Here is a 19,588-nt window from a genome sequence, read left to right on the forward strand (position 1 = left end):
GGCACCCCTCCAGAGACGGACAGTAATGTCCGCCGCTGGAGGAGCAGGCTCGCAAGGTAGCGGTATCAGAGGTCTTTAGCAGACCTCCGGCTCCCTTGAGTGATTTTAAGCCGGGTTCAACCCTTGAACCCGGCTTAAAACCACTCAAGGGAGCCGGAGGTCTGTTAAAGACCTCCGATATCGCTCCCTTGCGATCCGCGCGGCAACAGCTGCTGTGCGCCGGGATTTGTTGTCAGATCCCGGCGCACAACACTGAAGCCGCGCCCACTGCCGTCCGTGCCCTCTGACCCGGAAGAAGACAGAAGAACTGAAGAAGAGGAGGAAAAGAAGCTGTAAGGAGAAAAGAGGAAAGGTAGGAAAGCATTCAGTGAGTGAGAGTTGATTGGTATATGTGTGGATTGGTATGTGTGGATTGGTATATGTGTGGATTGGTATATGTCTGTATTGGTGTATGCGTGGATTGGTATGTGTGGATGTATATGTGTGGATTGGTATGTGTGGATTAGTATATGTGTGGATTGGTATGTGTGGATTGGTATGTGTGGATTGGTATATGTGTGGATTAGTATATGTGTGGATTGGTATATGTGTGGATTGGTATATATGGATTGGTATGTGTGGATTAGTATATATCTGGATTGGTATATGTCTGGATTGGTATATGTGTGGATTGGTATGTGTGTGGGTTGGTATGTGTGTGGATTGGTATGTGTGGATTAGTATGTGTGGATTGGTATATGTGTGGATTGGTGTGTGTGTGGATTGGTGTGTGTGTGTGGATTGGTGTGTGTGTGTGGATTGGTATGTGTGTGGATTGGTATATGTGCGGATTGGTAAGTGTGTGAGAGTGATGGGTGTTATGCTGTACCATTTCCAATGTATTTTTCATTATATAATTATGCTCTAGTACATCATAACTCCCATCACTCTATACTGTTCCATACAGTGGCAGAGCTGGGAGACAGAGGCCTTGCACCCCCACCGCAGGACTCCTGAAAGGTAAGTGAACTTCAAGGTGGGAGAGGGTAGATAGTTAGGAGGGGGTAGATAGGGAGAAGGGAGTGAGACGGGGGGATAGGGGGTAGATAGGGAGAAGGGAGTGAGAAGGGAGTGAGAAGGGGTAGGTAGGACAAAAGGGAGTGAGAAGGGGTAGATAGGGCAATCATACTCCTATCATGCCAAGTCTGCGAGTACATCCTGGAATCTGGGTATGCCTGGGCATGATAGAAATGTGATTGCTGTTAACAATCATATATATATATATATATATATATATATATTAATATTGTTATTTAATTGTTTTGTCCTATTTTGGTGTGTTACTTACTTGAAATAAAAATGTTAGATTTTTTTTTATGGTGTGGGGGGGCCATATTCGGTTTCGGCCAGGTAAATGCTGCATTTTCGGTTTCAGTCCAGAATTCGTTTCGGTGCATCCCTACTACTAATGAAGTGGTAGGCCTACACCACATCAATGTTTGGCTTAGTATATAGTGATAGGAGTTATGCTGCACTATTGTCAATGTCTGGCTCAATGTATAGTGATAGGGATTACGCTGTACCACCGTCAATGTGTGCCTCAGTATATAGTGATAGGTGTTATGTTGTACCACCGTCATTGTCTGCCTCAGTATATATTGGTAGGTGTTATGCTGTACCACCATCAATTTCTGCCTCAATATATAGTGATAAGTGTTATGCTGTACCACCGTCAATGTCTGCCTCAGTATATAATGATAACAGTAAGTGTTATGCTGTACCACCTTCAGTGTCTGCGCCGGTATATAACGGTAGAAGCTATGCAGTTTTAAAGTGTGTGTGTGTGGGGGGGTGCCACATACAGGATCCGCCCCAGGTGCCAAATACTCTAGGTACGCCCCTGCGCTTATGCATAGACATTCATGCTCACATACACTTTTTTTAGGCATCTAGAGCAGTCCAGGTAGAAAGGCCCCTTTCTAAACTAGTTTGAACTGGTACAAGGAGACAGGAACGAGTGGTTTCAGGGGACGGGCCCCATCGCAGTTGCGAACACTGTGATCTTTGCAGTTATGACCCTGGACACAGCATTAATTTAAAGGGACCTCTCAGCTATCATACACATTAAGGTGCATATAGTTTCACTTTACTTGTTTAATGAAATACCATCTGACTATACAATGTGTACATATGACTATATTAACAAGTAGTCCAAATCTGCCTAATTTTAAACCTTGACTTATCAGAGTAATTGCTTTGTATGAAGCAAAGCGCATTGTGAACTGACCTTGAGAAGAGGAAATTATGAGAAATGTGCCATGAACTCAGCTGCACCAGAGCCAATTCCCCATTCAGGTCACAAAAGTGCAGCTACTGTGTAATTAAAAAAAAAATAAGTCAACATTAATTACTAAGTCAATGTTATTCAACACTGTAATGGGAGTGGGGCCAATACCATATATACTTTAAAAACATTTACAGGGGGCTAAATGCTTTGAAATTACAATATATAATACAATAAAACTAATTGAGTATTAATCTGCATGAATGGTTGTAGCCCTTTTTTCGACTGACTATGTATGTAGCTGGTACTCTGGGGGTTAAAAGTTATAGATAAGTGATAGAAGCACAACCTTGGGAGGAAATACAATTTTGAAAAGAATATCACCCTTTTTGCACAGCTGGTGCACCTGTTTTTTGACTGCAACTCCCAATTCCATCATCATTTCCATCAGTTTTAGAGTTGTAGTCCTCAACACCTATCTTACCTTTTTATGAAAGGGTTGGACAGGTTTGTCCAGCCTAAATATATTTTTGTCTTTCCAATTCTGATGGCACTGTGGCAAGTCGCTATGTTAGGCTGACAAGCAGCAATTGGAGGCTTTGTGTTTAGTGTAAATGTGCGTGATTTTGTGTGGTGCATACTGATCTCTTCCAAGGTGAGCCTTTTGATTCTACATGCCAGATCAAGATCAGGGAAGGATTGAATCATGACATACCTTGCCATCACGAAAGGTTTATGGCCCTCTAATTTCATCACTGGAGTTCCCAGTGCCATAACGCTGCTCCCGCAACCCAGAGTTTCCCTTTAGTAACCTGGAATAGTTCTCAGGTATGCTAATTTTGTTATGTCAGCCCAATCTTATAATCACCCTAAATGCTTATCAATACTGCCTTGTAGTAAACAATTAATCAAGAGGGACTCTCTGACTCATGTAAATCTATGAAGGAAAGGACCTCGTTAGATAAACAGGATTTCATTATTATTGTCATAGAGAACCAGCTATGTGTGGTGTTTGAGCCGGGAAAGTTACCCAAAATATCATATGACTGACAACAACGACAGCCTCGAGGTCTACCGACAGATGTAGTAGCCATGTTTTATATCAGGTCATTGCTAACCTACAATACTCTATATGGCACTGTATTAAGAAAAATTTCCATGGAACTTCTCCTTAAGTAAAACTCATTTTTCTCCAAATGGTAAACACAACATTTTATTTCAAGCTCAAAGAAAAATAGTTTTCGTTGGGACTTCCTCTTTAAGAGCACATAGGGAGACAGTGGGATATGACATCCATTCTTGAAATTTTTTGAAGTCTTGCCAGCTATGTAAGACGTGTTATCACAGGAAAGAATAACTGCTATTGCTTGCATAAAGAATGACATTGCTGCAGTTAGGATATGTCATCTTTATATGCATTGCAACTATTGTACAGCTCATTGATCAGTCGTGAAGAACCCACGCACAAATACCTAACCTCCAAACATCTTTAGTATAAGGAGATGTTTATTCTTCTTTCCTTAATGTGGTTGAAATTTGTACAAAGAAGTTATCAGTAATTTCCAGATCAAAAGGTATCTGGTCACCTAATATTTGTCTATCGCTCAGCATTGTATGGGTTTAGGTTCCCTGCTTGATTGCTGATTCTCCAAACACAAGTTCTGATGCATGCTAATTAGCATACCTGGGAACTTCCCAGGGTTCTCTACTCTGAGCGCTCCTTCTTCTCGGGGAGCGGCTTTGTGAGGGTCCAGTGCTAGCCACCCATAGCGCCAAGGTTAGCCCCAGATAGCTTTCAGTTGAAGGAGAAGTGTGCCGGACTAGGAGGGAAATGGGCTTGGAGCAGATATGGCCAAAAGTAACTGACCCAGGGAAGCAACACTTCACTCAGAGACTCCGGGTCAAACCTGGACAGATACCAGGTATTAGCTATTAATCTTTTGGAATGGTGTCAGGGAAAGGCAGGGATGTCCTTCAACTACAACCCTTATCACATAAAAAGAACATGGTTGTCAATCTCACATGATCCTGCTGATGTGTTAGCAATATGGTTTAAAATATTTTCTATGTGAGAATAACAAAGTCAATTGTTAATTAAAAAGAATATATTTACAGCTCACTGACACTGAAGAAAAATGTTTTACCTCTATGATTACTAGAGGTTTAGCTGGCATAGTTGGAAGACCCTCTCGTCCATCTATTTGTGGAGGACAGTCATACATTAACCTAGTATATTGTGATATGATCTGTCACAATCCATGTCCCAGGGTAGGTGAGAAAATCACATCTCGGTTTAGGTAAATTTGGCCACATAAGTATGAAATGAAAAAAAAAATATATGTTGCATGTATATTTGGGGGAATGAACATACAGGTATTTATTGAATTTAAAAATATGTAAAATATGCATGTGTGGGTAGTGAAATATGCTACACCTCTTTCCCTAAATAGCTTCTAAAATTAACATTCCGTACATTACAGAGGCCCGCTAAAGATGTTGACTGAGTTGTTCCAATTAATCATTTGTCTACATTTATTGTAGTAAAATTTGCATTATATCATGATGGAAATCTTGTGTGTATAAGTTGTATGGACAACATCTATACATATTTACGAAAAAGCCACAATTGCCTTTATTTTTCTCATGTAGTGACCAATTTAATTACCGTGTTGGTAACCCCAGGAGTCATAGAGGGTTATGTATATAAAAGTGATTCTGGTGCAAACTTTGAAAAGTGGTCTTATAACTTATGACAGTAACCAATTGGCACACCAGGGAATTGACCTGGAGATCTCCGGGTGAAGCACCGCTTCTCCGGTTCACCGGGCCTACACCCGAATCCTCGGGTCGTGGGAGCAGGGTCTTGACACGCCCGCTTCCTGCCCATTTCCCGCCCACCAACATCAGCAGGACCACCCACCAACATCATCGTGACCGCCTGCTGACGTCAGGGGGCAGTCCTGGCTGCGTCCCGCAAGGGAAGGCTCCTGGTAGCCAGAGCTCAGAAGTTCCCAGGTATGCCAATTGGTCCAATTAGCAGGGGTATTTCACTGCTATGGTGATAAGACCAGTTTTCAAACTTTAAATCAGAAAAGTCATATAGGATGTCTCACTAAATCATACATACATAGTAGCACAGTTATTTAGATTAAGAAAAAAGACACAAGTCCATTAAGTTCAACCTTGCTGTTGATCCAGAAGGCAAAGCTGCAACTGCCTTCCTCTTCCATGATCTGAAATCAATTCAAGATGGACGGGCAACGGGGTAAATGTAAATGGGAAGATTCTCCAGAAGGGAGGTGGCACCCTGACCATATGCATCAAAATGTAAATAATGGCTGGAGTGTCCCTTTAATTAATAGTACCTTAAGCAGTACTTCTGTTATCTGGCTAATCATTTCATACCGTGAAAGTTATGTATAAAGAACAGTTCAAAGTGCTAAATGTGGAGAAGCAATGGAATATTTCTGCACGTCGAACAATATGCACCATAACTACCTTAAATAATTCTGACTCTTTTATATAAAATTACATTATATTCAAAGAACGCCAGCAGATTCTGTAGCACAATAGTGGGAGATGTGAAAGATAAACATAACATTAAAACCAGACAATTTACATTAACATAAACACATTAAGATATACTGGTGTGGACAAAGAAGAGGCCCTGTCACTGTGAGCTTACACTCTATTACAGGGCTGTCCAACCTGCGGCCCTCCAGGTGCTGCAGGACTACATCTCCCACAATGCTCTTTCAGCTAAGGGGCTGGCTGAGGATTATGGGAGTTGTAGTCCAGCTGCAACAGCTGGAGGGCCGCAGGTTGGACGCCCCTGCTCTATTAGGAGGCTGAGGGGGGATGAGAAAGAGTTCTTCTGTTGTTCATCTGTTCAAGACCAATGTCTTGTTTACGAACCTAACACGCTTACTGTTAATGTACCAATGATAATGCGTCCCAGATACCCGATTTAACATCACTTTACGTATTGCATTCACATCTGCTCTTTTAGGTAACCGATATTAAAATTGTCAGGCAATGAATACATGCTGTCACAGAGTGGAAAGTACACTCATAACATAGTGGAAACAGTACTATTCACTATGCAGAATAGGAATCTAAAACACTGATAAAGAAGATAAAGAATCATAATCAATTCAGGAAGTCCAAAGGGTTTCTTCATCTGTGTAGATTCTATAACTTCAAAGATGAATAATAGAAAGATAGTCAGAGTTTATATATACTCCAATGCATGTACTTAAAGGGACATATGCTAAATAAGAGAAGGTATCTATAGAACAAGATGTTGGTGACCATAGGAGAACAGATACTATAAGAAAGCCATGTTTTCTTTAAATATATTTACATTAGGAACGAGTGAAACATGAGTGCTAAAAAAACATGTGTTTCTGATCATGTGACCAGGGCCGGACTGGGAATAAAAACCAGCACTGGAGATAACTGAATACCAGCCCCATACTTCATGGTGCCGTTATTGTGCATACGACACATGTGAGGAGTCCCGGCCCAAATGTTAGAATTCCCAGTATAGTTGAAGAACAAATTCGTCATAAAAAAGATGCATTTGAAAACACAGTCGTTAATATCACTGTGACAGTTGATATCATGCAATGGGTTATATAAGCCAAATAAGTATGAAATTAACCATTTTCAAGTTTACTTAAATCACTTTCAGAGTAGATGATAAACAGGCAAATAAACTTTAGTTCGCCTAAAATAATTAGAGCTATAAATGTGCAAAATGATTTGTTAAACAGCCTGCTAAATAATGCAAATTATTCTTTAGAGGTTAACATGTGCAAAACATTAACAATAATTAATTTATAACAGTCACAATAAACCTTTAATGTCCCAAATATTTGTCTAAGCTGTATTGCAACAGTCCAAAAACATTCATAGGTCAAAATATGCAAATATCTTTGGCACGTCATAAAGTAGAACTGCCTTGTAAGTGAACAGATCAACTGCTTATGACATGCTAACCCTGCATTGTGTGTATACATCAAATGGAAACCCAATGGAAACATAGAGATCAACTGCATATCACATGCAAACCCTGTACTGTGTGTAGCGATCAAATGAGAAACATACAGATTAAATGAAATGTCTATAGTATTTTTAATAAATATCATAACAAGATCTACAATTTTAATTAAAAAAAAAATTATATATGTGTATAGTGCTTAGAGACGGTACGCGTTGTCACTGTTCCTAATCTGCCGATTAACTATGCCAATCGCTCCATTGGCTTCCCATACTCGCCAGAATCAAATTCAAACTTCTGACATATAGAGCCCTTAACCACTCTGCACCCTTCTATATCTCTACCATCCTATCCAAAAACACCCATAACTGCCCTCTTTGTTCCTCTCACAACCTGCAACTCTCTTCTACCATCATGCACTCCTGCATTCAGGATTTCACTCGTGCTGCACCCCATCCTGACTCAACAAACTCATCCCCATTCAAGCAGTCCTCTCCTAATATTCACCTCCCCTCAACCACCAACTAGATTGTAAGCTCACAAGAGTAGGACCCATTTCTCCTTTTATTGTGTGTTATTTAAAAGCATTATACTGACTCTTGTAACAAGGCTACAGAATCTGCTGGAGCTATATAAATAAAGGTAACTTAATTATGTGTAAGTGTATGGAGCTGGAATGGCTGTGTGTGTACGTATGTGCAAGTGTATGGTCGTGCAGTGGCTGTGTGTGTGTATATAAGGTGTTAGAATGTGTGTGTGTGAACGTATGTATAAGGTGTTAGATAACGTGTGATATCTGATGGAAATGTTTCCTGATATAAAGTGCAAATCCACCCTGACACCTCGTGGCACTTTTGAAACAGTTTTGGTTTTATTCACATGGGGATAATGATGAAGTAAGAGGACCTGTTAAAGGGACAGTAAACTGTCTTCATTGCCATTATTTTTCAAATGTTTTTAACCCTTTTGCGGCCAATGACGAATGAAAACATGTCCCTACAGGATGAATGACCTGGTACATCATTGGTTAAAAACTCTCCCATGTTGCTGTGATTGCGGGGTCACTGCTGTTACTGACAACGCTGATTCTCCGGGTCAACACCCGACATCAGCGGTTAGTCCACCAAGGGTAGGCTCCAAGTAGCCGGCGCCCAAAAGCTCCGATGTATGGGTATTACATGTGTAAATAAGGTTTTGAAAAAAGCCGTACTTGTCCTGAAAAATAATTATAATAAAAATATATATAAGATGAGAAAGAGGGAAATAACAGGTGAAGAAAGCCTTTAAATAGCCTTTAAAACTTTTAAATAGCCCTTGTGCTTAAAGGGTTTAAGTATTTGGTAATTTATTAAAAGTTAATAGATCTGTAGGGTACCGCTTTATATATGTCTGTGCAATGTGTGAGACGTATATAATGTTTAAAAGATGGCTAAAGAGGTCACTTTAGGATTAACCTGGTGCAAAGTTTGAAAAGTGGTCGCATCACCATAACCAAAGGAATGTTTCCTGCTGATTGGACCAGGCCGCTGGTTGCCATGGTCTTTTCTCTGTTGGGTGCAAGTATAAGGCTAGGTTTCCACTTGGGTTTTTGTCCTGCGTTTTTTTCTTGATGAAAAACGCCAAGAAAACTGCCACTGCATTTTGGCGTATTTTCTGGAGTTTTTTCTGGCGTTTTAGCCTTTCTGTGGAAATTTAGCTTTTTTGACCTTAGCCAGTTTTTCTAGCCTTTACACGTTGGAATTTTCACCCAGCTCAAAGGGATTAGGATAAATGGCAAGTATCTGCCCCCTCCTGATATCATTTTCTTGGTAGAGTTCTACTTAAACACGCCCCGGCGGACCCTTTTGTCTCTTTTCTGTGGTTTGTAAGGCATGCTTTATTCCGAATGTCTGCTCCTCTAGGAAGATTGGCCCCAAATGATGGTGCAAATTGTTTGCTGTTGCTTTTGGCACGCAGGATCCAGTTGGGTATGTTTGTTTGTAATGGCATGTTTGTTCCAAATGGTGTAAAATTCAATATGAACTTTGTTTTTGTGTGAAACTGTTTGTTTCCAGCCTATTTCTCGTAGGACACACAGATACTGGGTCCATCCTCTGCATTGTAATTAGTGATGTCTGGATCATGAACGAATCGTTCATTTGATCCGATTCTTTTTAGTGATCCGGATGAATCGGTTCAGTAGACTGAACGATTTATTTGTAGCAGTGCCAGTTCAGTCTGTGAATCATGCAGCTGTAACCTGATCCTAGAGTGAGTCATCTGCAGAGCACTCAGACACAGACTCTGGGGTCAGGCTACAGCTCATTAACCCCTTAACGACCTTTGCCGGTTCAGGACCGTCACCGTCAAAAAATTAAATAAGCTTAGAAAGTGATTAACGATCACTTTCTTCGCTTAAACGGCGTTACTGTAATGCCTCGATGTCGAGGCGTTCAGCAATGCCGAGATCGGCATCGGGGGCCATGTCTGGCCCCTCCCCGGGGCATCAACAGCCGCCATACATTGTATGGCGGCGGACGCCCGTTTTAAAATCGTTGATCGCCTCCTAAACTTAAATGGTGTCGCTGGAATGCCTCGATAAGGAGGCATCCAGCGACACCAAACACTTACCTCTGGATGGGCTGTGACCGCTCCGGAGAGCGGTCACAGCCGCAGCTGCCAGTGATCTTCGCCATCAGCAAGATGGCGGCGGCCCGGGGAAAAAAACAATAAAGATGAAAGAGTTCGCTAGATGGTCTCCAGACCCTCTAGAGAACTCTGGCTCCACTTGCAGGTTGAATAACCCTAAATACTCCATTGACCATAACTGCCCCTAAATTAATTGCATGTACTCCAGATAAATTACCTAATAAATTGGTATGGTTGATGGGGTCTTTAGTGTTAATTTAGGGGCATTCATGGTTGATGGGGTGTTTAGGGTTAATTTAGGGGCAGTTATGGTTGATGGGGTGTTTAGGGTTAATTTAGGGGCAGTTATGGTTGATGGGGTGTTTAGGGTTAATTTTAGGGGCAGTTATACTTAATGGGGTGTTAAGGGTTAATTTTAGGGGCAGTCATGGTTGATGGGGTGTTAAGGGTTAATTTTATGGGTAAATCAAATTTTATTATCTTTTCAAAGGTGTTGGGGAGAGATACAGAAAGGAAAAAGGGAGGGGGGGACAAAGTACATTGCAAGAAAGTACATTACATCAGGACTCCCAACACAACATCGAGCATGAGAGGACCCATGAGGTAGCAACAAGCCACGGGACCAGGCATAGATCCGGTAGAGATAAAACATGTAGTAATGGAGAAATCTCAGTGTCCAGGGGAGAGAAGGCGCACACAGGCGAGAGCGGCTGCACCCACGAAAAGCATGCAACGGCGCCAACTGCACGTGAAGCAGAGGCGACGAAGTTTAATGTGTAATAATCAGTGGGGCCACCCAAATGAGGTGAACCGATCCCGGGACCAAGTATAAGGCTGGTCGAGGTGAGTACGTGACAATAAGGAATCGAGGCAGCACGAAGGAAAGGACCTGCACAATACAGAGTAGAGCATATGGGCAGTATGGAGAAGGGGAGCTTGATCGCATGGCAGAGATGGTAGCTATCAAGGGCAGGGAAAGGGAGGCATAGGAAAGGGAAGAGGAGGGGGGGATAACAGATGGATGGGAAGACGGGGAGGACGAAGGGAGAACAAGAGGGAGGGAAGAGAGGGGAGAAAAGAGAAAAAAAAAATGGGGGAAAAAAGAGAGAAAGAACGGGAGATCAGCTTAGATGGCGAGACAGGAGAAGCAAAGGGTTTAGGTAAGCAGGGAACGAGCCAGAGGGCCAGACACAAAGTCCAACCAGTAGAACCATGTTTTCTGATATCTCTCAATCGCTCCGGTCGCTGAGAGGTGGAACTCCTCCAAAACCCGGGCCTGTTCCACCCGGAGAATCCATTCCTTAAGAGTAGGCGGGTTGGCGTCACCCCAGTGCAGAGGGATCAGCGCCTTTGCCGCCGTAAGGAGGTGGCGGAGAACTGACTTCCGGAACCAGGAGGTGGAATACTCCATGTGAGAAAGGAGAAAAAATTCCGGCGTAAACGGTATGGCTCTATCCGTAAAGTGATGCAATTGACGATGGATGGATTTCCAAAAGGGAACGATATGTGGGCAGTGCCACCACAGATGGAGAAGAGAGCCTGGGACAGCAGCAGATCTCCAGCAACTGTTCGGTACATCTGGGCGATATGCGGAGAGGACAGAGGGAGGCCGATACCAATTGGCCAGCAATTTATAAGACATGTCTTGATCTCTGTTACTCCTAGAGCAACGATGGGTGAGGACACAAACCTTCTCCCATTGCTCCGAGGAGAGGACAATCTGTAGCTCAGACTCCCATCGCCCCATAAAGGCTGTAAGATTCGGATCCCTGTAAGGGGTATGACAAGACGAGAATTGACAGAATAAGACAAATTAGGTGGAGAGAACCCTGCTCGCAAGCTTACAATCTTGAGGGAATGGGATGACACACATAAGGCACAGAGAAAGGTGAGAGGTAGTGTACTTTAGAAATGCATTGCTTAAGGAGTAAATGATAATAATGCTAACTATGGTAGAAGTTAAAGAAATATATCGCATGGCTTTATGTCACTTGGAGGAAATCGCAGGAATCCATAGCCAGACTGCAGTTTGTGTACCAGAAAGCAGCAGTAAAACTCCATCACGTTTGAGGTATTCTGTCCCTTCACAGCAGCTGTAGCATGGTCTGTCACGTGGGCTGCTGGTAACAGGAAGTGCTGCTAGGGGAATTAGTTCGTGCGGCTCTCACTGTGACCTCCTGAATGGGAGGTGTAAGTGATCGGTGAAGTTACCGTACGAGTCGCACAGCATCCAGCCTGCAGCTATGATGAATAAATATGTAGTTCGGGCCTCCGTGGTTGGAACGTTTATCGGGGGCGTCGTTTTGCTTAAGTGAGTATTGACAGGTTAGATACATGTGCATGAATTACGGTTTTTTTAAGTTTATGATATTGCTGTTACATATATATATATATATATATACTGTATGTGTGTAGTGGGTGACTTTATCTGCTTGTGTTGTTTGATGTCACGTAATCCAAAAGAACAGCAAATTAATTTTAGAAAGCAGTGTGTTTATCAGTGTTGTCAGACTTTGTTTAGCACCATTATGAAATAATTGCTTTAAAGATGCAGCGCAGATGAAGATCACAAACACATAAGGTGCTTTTCAGACAATATTTTAACGCCCATTATGATGCCATTCATATATATATATAAGCGCTATATAAATAAAATAATAATAATTTTACTTAAAATACCTTTGTTATGTATTCTTTACACACGCCAGCATCTGTGCTTAAATTCCAACCCCTAAAGAAAAAACTATAGAATTAGTTGAAGTCGTGTAATAACCTCATATTGTATATGTTAATATAGGGACTATGTGGGTGGTGGAAACTGTCCGAGTAAAGAAAACATTGATGGAAAGACGGCAATCGTAACTGGTGCGAATACAGGAATTGGTAAAGAAACCGCCATGGAACTCGCAAAGAGAGGTGAATAAGCAGAGCGTGATATGTAACTAAAGTTATATGTTTTGTAGTTAATTCATTACATTCTGATTACATCTGTCTCGTTTTCCTGCTTCTACTGAAGAAGGCAGCATACTTTAGTATGTCTTTCGATCGTGTACTGCAGCACTTCCATTGACGTTAATGAAAGTTGAGATCCCTTTGAAATTAATGACAGTTCTGATTTGCATACTTCCAAGGTGATCAATTAGCCGACATTTAACTTGCAGTTGAACTGCCTTCGAGGAGAGTGCAGCAGTGCATGTAGTATGCATGCTTCTTCAGTGGAAGCAGGCAAGATGACGGGGGTGGGGGGGGTCAACTCATTTTCTAATACCTATAAAAAAGGGAATGGATGCTGTAAAATGGACTCTGATATACATTAAAAAAGGAACTGGATGGTCCCTTTAACTTCATGCATCGATTTTATAATTTGCTAGTGACGTTTACACTACCCCCCCCCCTTAATTTTTACTATCAAGCACTCTGTATAATGTGCATTTAGTAGTATAGTTCTATTATGAAGCACAATCACAAAGCCGTTCATACCAGCAGCGATACTTTATATCCTTTTTTACTTTTTTTGTGTGGATTTGTAGGAGGCAAGGTTATTATGGCGTGTCGGGACATGGGAAAGTGTGAAGCAGCTGCTAAAGAAATCCGTGGTAAAACGCTAAATCACACCGTATTTGCCAAGCATCTGGATCTTGCATCTATTAAATCTATCAAGGAGTTTGCAAAGACTATACGAAACGGTAAGACGCCTGTACTGCTTGGCAATGGCTGATGGGCCTTATAGTTATTTATCGGACATGAACAATGGCTATATTACATAGTTTAGTGTTGATGTTACTGAACATAAATACAGTGGCTTAAATCCAAAACAGGGATATGTGCTTGTATTTTCTGTTAACAAAACATTCTCCTGAACAATATATGTATACCTCAAAGAAAAGAGTCATGTATTTAATTTGTTATTTTGTGTTTAATTTTTAAAATAGCTTTAACCCCCATACAATTTGCAAGGAAAAATCATCAGACACCCATATTACCTGTTTCATTGGCTTTACTGCAAGGTGACCTTACATTCATTACCAAACCCAGCCACAAGGGGGAGATATATTAAGAGCTTATGTATAGGTATTCATGTGCTTGCACAGAGTGGTTATCTTCATTTCCATACTGAAATCTCCAGTTTAATTTCAGAATATATACCGTATTTGCTCGATTTATAAGACAAGGTTTTTTCCAGAGCAAATGCTCGTCTTATAATCAGACCCCAAAAAAATGTCTGCTGGGGCCATGCTGCTTACCGGGCTTTGGTCGCGAGCAGCGTCTCTGCTACTAGCAGCAGGAGAACAGGAAGCTAGCACAGTCCTCACATAATCTACCTCCCCCCTCCTTCCTCTGGGGGCGGGGCCAGAGAAGTTGCTCGCGCAGCCGGGCCCCTGCAGAAGTCTGCGAGTGGGAGATCTGCAGTTCAGGTAAGGGGGTGGGGGAGGGTTTTTTGTGATTAATGTGTGAAGTATATGTGATTAATGGAATGAATGAGTATTTAAATGTTTGTGAATGAGTGTGTGTGTGATAGCATGGATGTTTAAGGGGGGTGGGGGTGGTAGCATGGCATAGGGAGGCCGTACTCACACTACTATCATCCCCAGGTTCCAGCATGTACTGGCTGCCTTGGCTTGATAGGAGTGTGATTGCTGTTAGCAGTATATATATATATATATATATTATATATACCTCCAGAAATGCATTTTAACCCCCTATATGCCACTCAGCCCCATGATATGCCTTTTAACCCCCTATATGCCAGAGTGGCATATAGGGGTATAAGGCATATCATGGGGCACAGTGGCATATAGGAGGGTATAAGACATTTCTGGAGGCAGAGTGGCATATAGAGGGTGAAAAGGCACATCATGGGGCAGAGTGGCAAATAGGGGGGTATAAGGCATTTATGGGGGCAGGTTGGCAAATAAAAGGAAATAAAAAAAATATATATATTTTTCTCAATCATAGCTTTTATTAAATATGAAAAAATAGTTTACATGAATTAATATTTACTAGTAAAACTTTTTTCCTATAGGGTAGTCTTATATTCAGGCTTTTTGTTTTTTTCCTAAATTAATATTTTGATTTTGGGGGGTCGTCTTATAATCGAGCAAATACGGTATTGTATATACTATAAAGCTTCAAACTAATAATGGGTTTTCTGACCTACCACACCATTCTTGTACAAACAAATATTTGTATATTTACTTCTTTTGCATATCTTCTGAAACTGCATGTTGTTTTTTGTGTGGTTTATGTAGAAGAAGAACACGTGGACATTCTTATTAACAATGCTGCAGTAATGAGGTGTCCTAAGTGGAAGACAGAGGATAATTTTGAGATGCAGTTTGGAGTAAACCATTTGGGTAAGCAAATACCTATTTATAAAAACTATATGACTACATGCTTACATTTGTAATCTTATACCATACAGTTCACCCATTCAGAATCTGCTTCTAATAATATCGTATGAGAACTACACAGACCTCCCTGTGTGCACTGGCTTGTTGTGGTTTCAATCAGGACAACTTTGTCACAAGTCACCTGATGGGCTACTGAAGGGTTAGTGGTGAGAAGAGGATTGGGTAAATTCAGTTCAAAAGAACCAAAGAGCAGTAGTTGCTCTGCATTACATTAAATCACATGCGGGTAGCCGGCATGTATAGACATTGTATACACACACAAAACTTGGGAGACATTGCCTTGCAAACGCATGGGCCATCCTGCAGAAACCCTTCTTGTGTTCAGCCAAACACATATCGTGTACAGAAAATATCTCCTTGCTTGTGATATGTTCACCGCTAGTCTGCTCCAGCTCTGGCTTAGTGATCTTCATGGGCGGGTGGGCTGATCTGACATAACCACCCTGCGTGCACTCCGTGGGAGCCTGAGATCACTCCCACGGAGTGATCCTGTAGGCTGAAAACGCGGTTGCAGGAAAACCAGCGATTGCGTCCCAGCTGCCACAGGCAGCTTCAGGGACAGGGGGAGAGGGTTCTTCGGTCTCCACATGAGTGTGGAGACCAGCCCCAACACCCCCCTGCTGCCTGATTGTTCCCTGAGAGCGACAGTGCAGCGTTAACCCCTTCAATGCCGCGATCGCGGCATTTTAGGGGTTAATTCCCGTTTTGTACAGGGGCTCTGCTGCTGGTGGTCTGCCTGGAAGCCCAGGCAGACCAGCAACAGCAAAAACGAGCCCCCACAAGCCCTTTGATGATTCCTGTAGGCATGGAAGCCTACAGCAGTCATCAAAGAGACTCCCCCCCTGCAATGGCTGGTCTATAGACCAGCAATTGCATCCCAGCTGCCAGAGGCAGCTTCAGGGACAGGGGGAGAGGGTTCTTTGGTCTCCCCATGAGTGTGGAGACCAGCCCCAACACCCCCCTGCTGCCTGATCGCTCCATGAGAGCGACAGTGCAGCGTTAACCCCTTCAATGCCACAATTGTGTATGACACATTCGTGGCATTGCAGGGGTTAACATTTGTCCCCACAAGCTTGTGGGGACTAAATATCCGTCAATGCTGTGCTCCAATGGAACATCAGCATCGAAAGAGTTAAAAAAACAGCACTGACCTGAAAGTCCAGGGTGCTTCCAGGTCAAATGCTGTGAGTTTAGTAAGTGGGCTGATGATGACCAGATCACTCCTGACCAACTGTTAGTTTTAAGAAAAATCCTGGCTCCTAACTTTTTTACCTGGCGCCTAGATTCACAACAAATTTGTCAAGCCCTGGTATATAATATATAATATACAGTATATATCATATAGGAACCAGGCATATATATATTATATGTGTGTGTAAAAGGCAGTTTGATTTTTAGGAGTCTTAGAAGAGGTCGATTTTCAGATACAAAAGCTGTATAGTGTGGATAGTAAATAAAATCTCAAAAATATTACTAACGTTGTTAGATTGTAATTGCTCTCCTTATGTTTTCCCTCCAGGTCATTTTCTCCTAACCAACCTGCTGCTCGAGAAGCTGAAGAAATCTGGGAATTCCCGCATCATCAACGTCTCTTCTCTGGCACACGTTGCAGGAGACATTGACTTTGATGATTTAAACTGGGAAAAAAAGAAATACAATACAAAGGCAGCCTATTGCCAAAGCAAGCTCGCAAATGTTCTCTTTACAAATGAACTGGCCAGGAGGCTGCAAGGTAAATTCCGTATGATTTAATTAATTTAAAAAGCTATGTCCTGAAACGTTCTCAAAAAGGGTTTATGGACGTGTACATAACACACGGGTTACATTATGTGCAGAATGTCCTCTTAATAGTGGCGTATACAGATCTATGCATTTAATACCATCACTGTTTAATCTTTAATGAGAGGGGGTAGGTGCCTATTACTATAGAGCCTCATTGCACTTTGCTGGACAAAACTTTTAGTTTTTGTTTGTTAAGCTAAATCAGGCGTTTGCCGGTAAGTTTGCTGGAGAGTTGTGATTTTTAACTCTTATTCACCATGAATTACCCTGCCTTGTCTTCTCTACAAAAATGTATACTTTTGGTGGGGGTATTTCGAGCTGGTGGGCTGCTAAACAGTACCAAATGAGACATAAGCGGCACAAAATAAAATATTGAAAATGTCAAATTGGAAAAGGGTATAGATGTTGCATTTTTTTGCCCCGTAATTTCCAAAAAACCCGCATGTTTGGGTATTTTAAAATTCAAGACACTTACATTAATATATTTTGTGGTATTTCAGTCAGCTAAACTGGTTTGGAGACTATTGCCAGGAAAATAGTACAAAAATATGTTTTTTGTTGGACTATAAACCTAAAAATGGTATCACAAGAAAGCTCTACTTGCCCTTGAAAAAAATATAGAATTTGTGTGGGTGCAAGAAACCTTAAAAAAGAGGATCATAGTCACGGAAACATGGTGTAAAAATGCAGAAAAAAGCTCAGGCACTAAACACCCAAAGAAGGCTAATTTAAATGAATTCACCAACCAGGGTTTTTCCAAGGTTAGATATTTAACTCGGCTGTATTGTTTTACAGCATTGGGACACAAAACATCCCCCTTCGTTGATAAACGATACAGCATGAATGCTTTATTTTCTGTTATAGAAAGATCCATGTTCTTGTGTACTTCATGCTTCTCTCTCTGCGGTTCCAAAACCTTGGAAAAGCTCTAATTTGATCAGAGAAAATCTAAATGTCAGACTGACCTCTGCATGGTAATTACGTGCAAGTAACTTGCATCAGCATCGCACAGCCGCGTGTTCTGTATAATAGTTGATGAATTAAAGCACATTTTTTGTTTTGGATCCAGGTACTCGAGTTACAGCTAATGCTCTACACCCAGGAGTTGCAGATACAGAATTGGGAAGGCATACGGGAATGCACAAATCTACTTTCTCAAGCACGGTGCTAGGTGAGTTCAATGAAGCGAACTTTATTATATGGCAGTGTGCTCGGGCTGTACCCAGATCGGTGAAGAAACGTCTGTTTGTGAGATCTAAACTCTTCCAAGAGAAGAGTAGCTCTGTTACTTACCTCCAAACAACATCCAGCACCAGCTAGGATCACCTGCTCATTGCATTTACACGTAACTTGCCCAGGTGGCTGGAGTCAGCATTGACCGACACTGGAATAAGAGGGATATAAGGGATTTAACGCCATTCCTCAGTATCCAGTGAGTATAAACATAGCTCTGTCCCTCTAATATTTTCTTGGTCTTCCATCATATACCAGCTCTTATGCCATTTCTCTGTCCTAATCTCATATTGTAATTTCTTATGCTTGGCCTTTAGCAACTGGAATTATAATATATGCCACTCTTCTCTCCGACAGCCTGGGTACCTGCACCTTCTTTTCTTCCCTCTGTTGAGAGGACTACCAATGTGGCAAAGGGGGGTAATTGCCCCATGGCCTATGGCAGCAGTGGGCCCCCAATTTATGTATTTGCCTGGACAGCACAACAGAAATACATTTGTGAGGTGGGGTCCAAGACAGTGGTTCTCTGGGTACACCCAGTCCCCTCACATGCAGCAGAGGAATAAGGAGAAAGACTAGGCAGACAATGCAGTAGAGCGGCAGGGAATGCTAGCTGAATGCTTCGTTGTATAGCGACGGATATTAGCAGTAAAAAGTGCTCATGCCGTTGTACAGATCGCTAGTGAGACTTCACTTGGAGTATTGTGTCTCCAGAAGGACATAGATATGCTAGAGAAAGTTCAGAGAAGGGCTACTAAAATGGCACATACAGCACAGTTCCTTTCCTTCTTTTCCCAGGACGGCTATCAGGCGGTGCACCCAGTATTTGTCACCCGGCCGTGACGTGCATTACGTGACCCGCGCTAATAAGGAGTCTGTGTATAGCGTCTGCATGTTTCTGCGTGCACAATGTTATTCTGTGTATCCCGTTGTGTACACAAAATGTTACTCCTCCGAACAACTAAAAAATATATGAAATGCTTTCAAAGTCCAATTGTAGACATATTATGTTTGTATTGCAGCCCCTCTCTTTTGGCTTCTGATCAAATCACCCAGACAAGCAGCGCAGCCCAGCGTCTATTTGGCAGTGGCCAACAATTTGGAAGGGGTATCCGGAAAATATTTCAATGGCCTCAAGGAGAACGAACCAGCTCCACAGGCTCTGGAAGAGGAGACGGCAAGGAGACTTTGGGAAGAAAGCGCCACACTGGTTCACCTTGACGATGCATTAAAAGATTGTGAGGCACAATAAGCCTTTAAGTAACAAAC

At 42.0% G+C, this 19,588-nt stretch overlaps 1 protein-coding gene across 1 annotated transcript; it reads left to right on the forward strand.

Moving 5' to 3' along the window:
* The first annotated feature begins 12,139 nt into the window (after positions 1-12,139).
* Positions 12,140-19,571, forward strand: RDH13 (retinol dehydrogenase 13). The gene is made up of 7 exons (XM_089506007.1): positions 12,140-12,204; positions 12,691-12,809; positions 13,424-13,579; positions 15,143-15,247; positions 16,824-17,036; positions 18,156-18,257; positions 19,342-19,571. The coding sequence occupies exons 1-7, from the start codon at positions 12,140-12,142 to the stop codon at positions 19,569-19,571; spliced, it is 990 nt and encodes a 329-aa protein (XP_089362133.1).
* The last annotated feature ends 17 nt before the right edge of the window (positions 19,572-19,588 follow it).

This window comes from Sceloporus occidentalis, unplaced genomic scaffold, assembly GCF_023333645.1.
Source record: "Sceloporus occidentalis isolate IW3139 unplaced genomic scaffold, rSceOcc1.0.p SCAF_360, whole genome shotgun sequence".
Classification (NCBI taxonomy): Eukaryota; Metazoa; Chordata; class Lepidosauria; order Squamata; family Phrynosomatidae; genus Sceloporus; species Sceloporus occidentalis.